At 33.1% G+C, this 10,594-nt stretch overlaps 1 protein-coding gene across 1 annotated transcript; it reads right to left on the reverse strand.

Annotated features, from left to right (window-relative positions):
* Nucleotides 1-5,650: 5,650 nt before the first annotated feature.
* On the reverse strand, nucleotides 5,651-8,885 carry LOC143534203 (amino acid transporter AVT1H-like). Its single transcript, XM_077028752.1, has 3 exons — nucleotides 8,210-8,885; nucleotides 6,774-7,384; nucleotides 5,651-6,246 (listed from the first exon to the last, which is right to left on the reverse strand). The coding sequence occupies exons 1-3, from the start codon at nucleotides 8,469-8,471 to the stop codon at nucleotides 5,707-5,709; spliced, it is 1,413 nt and encodes a 470-aa protein (XP_076884867.1). The 5' UTR covers nucleotides 8,472-8,885; the 3' UTR covers nucleotides 5,651-5,706.
* Nucleotides 8,886-10,594: the final 1,709 nt, after the last annotated feature.

The raw sequence follows: 10,594 nt of genomic DNA on the forward strand, positions 1-10,594 counted from the left end.
TTCTTCAACACAACATTTTTTTTCTGCTTTTCGTTCCAACCCGCTCTTTATTCTCGTTCCAACTCAAATATCTTTTTGTTCCAACTCCAATCTTTATCATGGGCAGCTCTACTAGGATTGGGCTCCCGAGTCTCAACTCCATGATCACTGCGTCTCCGTGCACCACGGAATCCATTGCCAACATCATGAGCACCACCACTACCACGATTATCTTTACTACCATTCATAATGTATACATCAACACCCTACATACAAATAAAATTATTATGGGTTAAAAAAATTAACATTTGATGATATACAAATTGCATTATATTATATATATTAATCTGAAAAATCAACATACATATATATATAACCAAAAACTATAAAACATAACTAAACAACGACATTTATAATTAGTCGTACCTCTAAATCGAACAACAACAAACACATCACCTCGTGAAGTTGGAGCGACTTGTAGAGAGTGCACCTGAAAAGCACATGAAAACAAAAAAAACCATGTGTCATTTTACTAATATTGAACCTGATGATGAGAGATCTAATATTTATGTTTGTGACTTAGACAAACTTAAAAACATATTATGTAAGTTGTCATATCCTATATAACGAATCAATATCAAAATCCGTCGAGAAAGTAATAGCCAAACTGGTAAATCGAAACTGTTATATCAAAAAAGACATACAACATATTCAAAGAAACCTGTCAATTCAATAAGTTTATAAACAACAACAAAACGTAAATGTAATGAATCACAATGCAACAAGTTTGATCCGATGACCGGTTGGTGATTATAGTAATGTCACATGTGAAAAGTATTTCTAACATGTTTCATACATCATGTATTGGCCAAATAAACAAACATCTCATCACAAAACATATGAGCATATTCAGAATACACAAGACAGATTTTAGCATGCAAATGTGTATTTTACTATTTTATTACCTGAGGAAATCATGAATATAAATTATGAAAATTTTAAAACAGTAACATAAATGGACCAGGTTTCTCAAACTATTTTTGTTATAATTTTAACTTACATACAAAAATGAAAATAATTCAATCACTACAGATATGTACAAAGAGTTCAGCAGATTACGCAACAAAACGTGTTGACTTGGTTAAGCCACAATACTAATCCAAATCAAGCAAGACCAATTGGATTAAAATATTAACTCAAGATTTGAAGTTCCAGAAGTGGAACAAACCCATTTAGACTTTTCATAAAATACTTATGATGTCGGGAAAACAGACCAGAACACGACTCCCAGAATCAGCTTTGACACATGTTTTTGTAAAATCATAAAAACCATTCAAAACTCGTCCAAAAATTACAAATCATAACTTTCTGGAAATTAGACTCAAAGTAGAACATCATGGTAACAAGAATAGATCTAAAACAATAAATTATCATCGAGTAAATTATCATCGAGTTACAGACCAAACAATAAACGAGAACAAATCTGTCAGCTAACTAACTGTCGTCATCAACCTCAAACCCTAACATGTTTATATCATATCTAAGGCTCTAATTCATCAATTAACATCATATTCACCATATTACAGATATTTAACATCTAGGTTTTTACAATAACTAATAAAAACATGAAATCAATGCATAAAACTTACCATCTAGTGTTAGGAATGATTAGAATCACTCAAATATACCATCAATTGCAAGAATTGAAGATGCTTATGGTTTGTTGGTGGTGTGGGATCGTGAAAGAGGTATGGAGGAAGAAGTGTCGATGGTGGGAGGGGAAACTAGGGTTGGGATTTCGTTTTAATGTTATTTTAATCAACATTTACAATAATAGTCCCTTATTAAATGAGTTTTAACTCAAATGAGCAATTTTAACACCAAGTCGGGTCATAACGAAAACATTATGAATAAAATATTAAACCAAGCTTATAAAATAAAGCCTCGTTGATAATTTTGTTAAAAACTATTTTATAAGAGTCGAATACGTACAACTTACACGTAATGGATTGCAATTTCATGAAACAATATATGAACTAAACGCATAATCACTTGACATGTAATTCACATAGATAAATTTATATGATCGGGATATTATTTTCATATTTCCAAACGTTCGGGGTCAAATTCGCATGATTCGGTAATTCCTGAATTACCGTTATGTGAATGTCTGTGCAATAACCGACACTTAATTAATCCTAATTAAGGGAAATGCATAAATGAATGTTTGAGACAAAGGAGTTTGCATTAACGGAACTAAATCGTAAACATAAATAAGTAAGCCACAAAAAATAACAAAATAAAAATTAAAACAAAAGGACAAAACAACGAACATTGTGGCGGCGAACCGACGCTATTTCAGTCTGTATCAATAGTATCTCCAATAAAGTTTATTTTATGAGGTTTTAAATATTTATTTTCTGATTTTACTACGGATATTGCTACCGTTTTTTTAAATCATTTATATAATACGTGTTTTCTCAAGTTTGCTATGGATTTTACTACTAACTTTATGAAGTTATTTTCATAATACATATTTCTCAAGTTTGCAATGAATTTTGCTACCAATTTTTTAAAGTCGTTCACATAATACTTATTTTCTCATACTTGCTATGAGTTTTGCTACCGTCTTTATGGAGTCATTTTTAAGATACTTATTTTTTAAAGTTTTTTTACGGATTTTGATATGATTTTTTTCTTTTTGCAACAGAATATTCATAGCTAAATGTGTCTCTAGCTAATCCGTAGCTAATCGTATAGCAAAAATTGCAACCGATTTTTCCGTAGCAAAAATTCACAATAAATGCCTTTCTATGTAAATCAGTTTTTTTCTATTATAAAATTAATGGTTTTTGTTCGTTATGGTAAAAATGATATATTTCTTTTTAAAGCAGTCTAAACTATTTTTTTTATCACCTTATCACTATGCATGTCAACTTGTTTTAAAGTATTCAAACCCAGGTTTACAATAATAGTTGTTGACAAAGGTCTATGTTATTTTGCTACGTTACAGATTTCGAAAAATTAGTTTTAAATTTGTTTTCTTTTCTTACCATTATATAATGAATTTTATGTTAATATTTTTATTTTCTCAAATTGCTACGAATTTTACTAAACTTTATGTTATAATTTTTTAAATATTAATTTTCTTTATTTGCTACGGATTTTTTATACCGATTTTTTTAGAATTATTTTTGTGATACTTATTTTATTAAGTTTGCTATGGATTTTGCTACCAATTTTCAGAATTCAGTTTTTATAATACTTATTTTCTCAAGTTTGCTACGAATTTTGCTACCGATTTTATGGACTAATTTTTATAATACTTAGTATCTCAAGTTTGCTATGGATTTTGCTATGAGTGTTTTCTTGCAACGTAATATTCATAGCAAAATCGTAGCAAAATGTGTCCCTAGCCAATCCGTAGCTAATTCGTAGCAACAATTGCTACCAATTTTTTTTTTGTAGCAAAAAATCGGTGGCAAGGTTAATGCCATGAATGATGAAATGAATGCTCTTTATAGAAATAACACATGGAAACTTGTTGATTTGCCTAAAGACAGAAAAGCTATGGGTTGTAGGTGGGTGTATAAAATAAAATATAAGTCTAATGGTGAAATTGATAGATATAAGGCCCACTTAGTGGCTAAAGGTTACAACCAGAAAGAAGGAATTGACTTTGATGAAACCTTCTCTCCGGTTGTTAAAATGGTAACCGTTAGGTGTGGTATAAGTCTAGCTGTTGAAAATAATTGGCCTTTGTTTCAATTAGATGTTAATAATGCTTTTTTGTATGGTGACTTACATGAAGATGTCTATATGAAATTACCTGATGGATACTTTTCAACAAATGATACTCGTGTGTGTAAACTTGTTAAGTCACTTTACGGCCTAAAGCAAGCACCACGTATGTGGAATGCTAAACTTGTTTCTGCATTATTAAAAATGGGTTTTACCCGGTCTATGTGTGATTCTTTGTTTATTAAGTCAGAAAAATCTGTGATGGTCGTTTTACTTGTCTATGTTGATGATATAGTGGTGACCGGGAATGATGAAAATGCTATAGAAGAAGTAAAACAAATGTTAAGATCAAATTTTTTGATTAAAGATTTGGGTCTTCTTAAATATTTTTTGGGTATTGAAGTTGTGAGATCAGACGAAGGGGTTTGTTTATCTCAAAGAAAATATTGCATGGAGTTGTTAGCTAAGTATGGCATGAGGGCATGCAAACCGGTTAACACTCCTATCGAACAACATTATGTTGTTACGAATATGTGTGATAAAGATAAATCTGTTTTGACAAATATTACCGGATATCAAAAATTAATTGGGAAATTAATATATCTTTCACATACAAGACCCGATATTTGCTATGCTGTTCAGTTTTTAAGTCAGTACATGCATAAACTTTCTAACGCCCATTTGCAAATAGGTCTAAGGTTGTTGAGGTACTTAAAAAAGGCTCCTGGGTTAGGAGTTTTATTCAAAAAGGGTGCTTCTTTTAATCTGTCTGGTTATTCTGATTCGGACTGGGCAAAGTGTCTAGATACTCAAAGATCTGTGACAGGTTTTTGTATTTTTTTGGTGATTCTCTTGTTTCTTGGAAAAGCAAAAAACAGTTGATTGTTTCCCGGTCATCTGCGGAAGCAGAGTACAGGGCTATGTGTGCATGTACTGAAGAAGTTATTTGGATAAAAAATTTGTTGAATGAGTTAAATGTTAAAGTTGATCTTCCCGTATCCTTACATTGTGATAATATTGCAGCCATATCCATCGCTGCAAATCCTGTTTTTCACAATCGAACAAAACATTTTGAGGTTGACTTGTTTTTCTTGTGAGAAAGAATTTCTTCAGGTATTATGAAGACCGTGTCAATAAAGTCTGACAGGCAACTGGCCGACGTATTTACTAAAGGTCTTTCGGTAAGTCAACACACTTTTATGTTACAGAACTTGGGATTGTTTAATGTGTTTGGATATAAAACTGAGGGGGGGGGGGGTGTTGAAATAATGGTTGGTTACATTAGTTTTATATCTTTTTAATTTATAAAGCTTATGCTTATTTTTCTAATATTTTGTTTTTATTTCGGTGTGTGGCTGGTGAGTTTCATTCGGTTTTGGGCTTGGAGATGTGGTCTCTTTCTTGATAGCAGTCTAGGTGTTTTTGGGCCTGGCCTACAAGCTTCTTGGAGTTGCTGAACCGACCTACACTTTCTATTATATATTCAAGAAAGGGTTTACGTTTACAACACAGTTTTTGCCGACACATTTTTCTTAACACACAAAAAAACCTTTGTGGTAAAACTCTCTGTTCAGGATTCACAGCTTATGTGATTTCCAATCTTGTTCTTGTTCGTATGTTGAGATTTTGTTTAATCTGTTAATCTCAATCAATTGCTCGTGTAGTGTTCTTTGGATGTTGCAAAGAACAGATTGCTTGGATTTGGAATTTTGAATCTATTTGAAAGTAATAAGAATCTGGTTTAAGTTTTTGACACAAACAGTAGTTCAATCTTTGTAGAATGTAACATAAAATAAAAGATGGAGATATTAACAAGCAAAACTTTTATTACATTATTTTACATGACAATTAAAACATTTGAACTTGTTTGCTCAAATGATTATTAATCAAGACTCATCTGGCAATATAGATAGAATCCATTACACTCACACATTTTTAAAAGTACGGGTAGAGTCAAATGGAACATACAACAAGTGTATCCGGTTACTAAGTCGCCTGGATCCTCTCAAAACTTCCAACAAGCAACTTCAAAGACGAGATGGTTCCCGACACTCCAAGAACAAAGCCGATTAAAATGAGGAACACGTTAAGAGCCAACACGGGCCTTGATATCTTGTCCCAAAAGATCTTGATGTAGAAAACCGATGGGAAAATAAGTATAATTGCTGCAGTCACGAGTGAGCCTGTAAGGCCAAGCACATACTGGAAGTATGGGACGGTTAGGGCCAAAACGAGTATGAGTAGCAACAAAACTGAGCCAATGGTGCCTCTTATGATCATCTTGGTTTGTGACTTCATGGAATAAAGAAACTTGTGTTCGAGTTGGATTGCGAAGGGTGCAAATTCTAGTGCGTATTTGGTCATTGGTGTCAATACCGTAGCCCATAGTGCGATTTTAGTGAACACAAGTCCTCTAGGCATGCTGAGGGTAATTTGGGAATTTACTTCCGGGCCAAATAGTTTGGCACCCATGAATGCTAAGGATGTGTAGATCAAAGTTACAAATGTGAAACTTACTATTGATACCTGAAAAGAGAGAAATGAAAATACAATCTCAAATAAGTATAATTTTAATAATAACAATAATGTATTATTTGGTTGTAATCTGTTAATGAATTCACTCGGATGTAAACAAGTAGAGTTCGATCATATCCAAGCTCAAGTTCAGCTCATTTAGTTCACGAGAGTTCCATTTGTTGGAATTGTTTTGAGTTTATGTCTAAAGCTCGAGCCTGATTCGTCAATATATTTTCAAACTCGAGCACATTATAGATTAAAATGGTAATTATTACACATAAAGTTATTTATATATCTATAATCATATATAAAAGTAAATACAAGCTATTTAGTTATTTTTATCATAATTTTATATATGTAATATTATATTGTTATTTTGTAATTATATATTTACTACATAAATAATATGTTTTATTAGACCGTGAACTGAGGCACGAATTCGTTTATTAAATGAGCCTAATCTAGTCTTGAGCTCAAGCTTTTAAAAATGCGAAATGACTAATATGCCCTTCGGGTTAGGGAGAGAATATACCAACCTTTGTGAACTTTGATGGATCCTTCATAGCCTTATGTATATCAGGAAAAACAATATGACCACCGAATCCAAAAATATACAAGCCAGAGATATGCGGTATGTTCCCTAGCCGGAGAGCCGGGATAGCATGATTAGCCGAAACACCTCCAAACACGGCTGTGCACGCCACCGTCACAAAAATCATCATCGACATAATAATCCCGCCAATCGAAAGGAACGAAATGGATGACAAATCCCTTAGCCAGAGGCTCGGCAATGCCACCAACACCGCTATCACGGTCAACACTTGTGAAGTTGACAAATGATGGGCCCACGGGAACCGGACACTGGTTCCCATGAAGACCACGTTCAAGTTGTCGTGTAATGATATGGTGTAGGAAACAAGTGTCATAAGGATCTCTAAGTAAATGAACATGGTTGTGATGGTTCTACCATGGGTCCCGAAGGCGTGGTAGCCTATATCGGTGTAGTTTCTTGTTTTTCGGTTGGATTCGAGGCATTTTCCGAGCAGGTGAGAGGTGTATGCGGATGCGATTCCGAGTGCGATAAGCAGGAATGAAGAAACCCATCCTCCGTTTTCTAGTGCATATGGTGTTGAGAGCTGCCCAAGACCTGTTAGACATCATTATTCATTAGTGATTTTAGTAATTATATATGGATGATATTTATGTCATATAGTGGTAACGCTAGTGAATATAAAAAATTATCCATTGTAGAATCTTTATACATCTAGATGATGAATAATGCATATGTAACACTCTTTTAGTTTTTTAAGATTTCTTATTAGTATATAATAAGGTAACCAACGATAAACGTTGTACTCATGTTTTCTAAAAGAGAAAAAAAAAACTTTAGGAACTGTAGTTCCATCATCTAATCGTACTAAATTTTAAAGTTGTATCGGTTTGGTTATTGGCTAAACCGAATCTGTAACTTTTACGCTTTTAGATTTTCAGAAATGATCGGTTTTAATTATAAACAGTCTGGTTGATTCGATTAATGGAAAAGTTGGTTACATGGTTAATTTGGTAAACCTTGTGCTTTAGCTTGAATGGATTCAAGCCAATTTTAGTTAATAAATCCAAGTATATATGGAATCGAATATATGATAAAGTTATAAACAAATTTTTTTATTTATTTTATAAAGGATGATAAGCAGAAACTAATGTCACTTATAAAGATTTATAACAGAACTTTTTTTCGACATGTAACAAATTATTTATAGAAAATAAATATATAACGGCTATTTTTAATGTAGGTTAATTTCGTTTTTTTACACATATAACTTTAACCGAATCATAGAAGTTGATACTTGTTAATACAAAAAACATAACCGAATAGTTTCTCAATCCGTTTGATTTTATTAGTTATTTCGGTTGTGATTCGATTTTTTCATTACTACAAGAGGAAACTAAAAAAAGTTATATAAAGCGATACCTATGAGCATTCCAATCATATTAATGACCGAATGAAGGAAAGAACTGTCGGCTTCATGTGGACGGGCTTGCTCGTCATTTGACTCATTCTTCAACTCGAACTGCAACTCATCTTTATCAATGTTTTCGTTACCGCACTTGCATGACTTCTTACCATCCTCCAAATAAGTTTCACAACAATCGACCTCTTTCACGGTTGAGTTTGTGTCATGAGTTGAGCTGGTTATCGATTGTTTGACACTCTTCACGTTAAATATGCTCATTTTTATTTTTTGGGTAGGGTTTAAATCTACTCAAAGTTTGGAGATGGTTATGTAACACTAGGATTCTATTTGTTTTGAGGTTGCTTGAGTGTACCTCGGACAGTGATACGTGAGATGAATTTATAGGGTGTAAAGTGTGAAACACATCATATGAGAATCCAACGTCACGACCATTAATCTTTAAGAGAAAGAGTATGGACTGCGCTAACAATATAGTAAAAAGGTATCAAGTATCAACCTTAATTACTAATATATAGTCTACACATATATAACTCACAGGAGAATCTTGTATTAGTTACTAACTAGTTGCAAACATACCATGTGTGGAGGTGGGACGCGATGGGAACTCAGTTGGTTCGGTTTGTTATGGTGCTAGCATTGCTACAATCAGTGGCGGACTCATTAAATTTTCTTACAGGGATTGGATTTTTTTTTATTGGTACTTAGTTAACTCTCGGTATATATAAAAAATATTATGGTTAGGTTTGGAAGTTCGGGTCGGTTTAATCGGTATATAAATTTTTTTGGTCTGGTATGTATGTTCTGGTTGAGTCAAATCGGGTTAGGTCATATAAAGTAAAGATAATCAAACAAAATATCATATAACCAAAAAATTAGTATGTGAAACATCATTAAAAATGCATAATTAGAATACAGTACATCTAAATTTGTTATTTACGGGTTTTCATTTTGAAATCTAATTAACTATAACATCATCTAGTTTAACATTCTTAAGGAAACCCTTATCAAAGAAACAAATACAATTATCGTTTAAATAGGGTATTAGATCCAAATTTAATTGGTACTGGACTTAAAAAGTTGGGTAGCTAGAGATTGTTTGGGTTGGGTATTGGGTTTAAAAATTTGGTACTAAATTCAAATTTAATTGGACATAATATCTAGGATTTGTTTCTTCTGCACAACTTATCCTAACATTATATAATTAAGTTGTTCAAAATTCTCTTAGTTTGCAGTTTAATATTGGTAAACCTAGAGATTATCTATATAATTGTTCGTAAGACATCAACCATTACAAAATCACCTTTGAATCATGTTAACGGAATATGTCACACCCTCAAAATCCACTAACGGAGTTTTACCGTCAGAGGGTGTGAACTAACAGGATCGGAATCATTAGTTAAAATCAAACCATAAAACAAAGTTTCAAAACCATGAAAACGTTTACGAGTAATTAAATGCGGAAGCGTAAAACCATAGAAACCAATGTTGCGTCACGCAGGACGACTTAAAACCCAATGATCACAGTTTAAAATAAGTTTGCATAATTAAAAGTGTTTCAAGCAATGCATGATCCTAAACCGCGCGCCCGCCTCGGCTACCTGAGAATAACATACTAAAAGTGTCAACACAAGGTTGGTGAGTTCACAAGTTTAAATAAAAATAAAGCGTTTAGCGTTTGCGTTCAGCGTTTTGCGTTAAGCGTTTTGCGTTACAGCGTTTTGCGTTACCAGATAATGTTACGTCAATTATATATCTATAGGTAGCTAGCCTATAAAACAAGTATCACTAAGTGTTCGACACCGAAGCTGACTGTTTATCATTTGTCTTGCCACCAGGTCATCCAGACCATGGTATGTGTTTAGCCAAGATTACACCCACTCGACCTCCGGTCGAGTTTAGCGTTGGGTGGGGTTTGTCAAACCCAGTAGTACTACTCAACAATAACTCGCTATTATCCAATATTAAACGGTTCGATGTGAATGAAGGACTTTAGTTAACGCGTTTGCCACTTAGTCTTTACAAGTGATATATAATCTATATTAACAAAATCTTAAATGCGTTTTGGAGTATGTTATCTCCCCCAAGTGAAAAGCGTTTAAAAAGTTTAAAAAGGGGAAAGTGAAACTCACTGTTTGCGAAGAAATTCCCAAATTAAATCACCAAGATGCGCGTCACAGAAAAACTCTCTCTAGCGTTCTAAAACAATAAAGAGATTTTTCTAAGTGTCGGAATATTATCGAGTCTCTAGACCCGGCACATAATACCTATGCACATAACATGTTTCGTGTTTCGTTTGTGAATCGTGTGTGACTTTAACAAGTGTATTTGTGACACGTTACATGTGTAAGCAATTATTTACGTGTCACGTATTCATAAAGTAC

The sequence above is a fragment of the Bidens hawaiensis genome, unplaced genomic scaffold (assembly GCF_021521415.1).
Source record: "Bidens hawaiensis isolate Kalapana, Puna unplaced genomic scaffold, B.hawaiensis_p1.1 tig00010124_1, whole genome shotgun sequence".
NCBI classification, from domain to species: Eukaryota; Viridiplantae; Streptophyta; class Magnoliopsida; order Asterales; family Asteraceae; genus Bidens; species Bidens hawaiensis.

Bases quoted from the DNA above. Each gene is read 5' to 3' on its own strand.
- LOC143534203 (XM_077028752.1), bottom strand. From the start codon at position 8,471: ATGAGCATATTTAACGTGAAGAGTGTCAAACAATCGATAACCAGCTCA. The intron at 7,385-8,209 runs GTATCGCTTTAT...GATGTCTAACAG, and splicing joins TATGATTGGAATGCTCATAG to GTCTTGGGCAGCTCTCAACA. The intron at 6,247-6,773 runs GTTGGTATATTC...CTCTCTTTTCAG, and splicing joins ATCCATCAAAGTTCACAAAG to GTATCAATAGTAAGTTTCAC.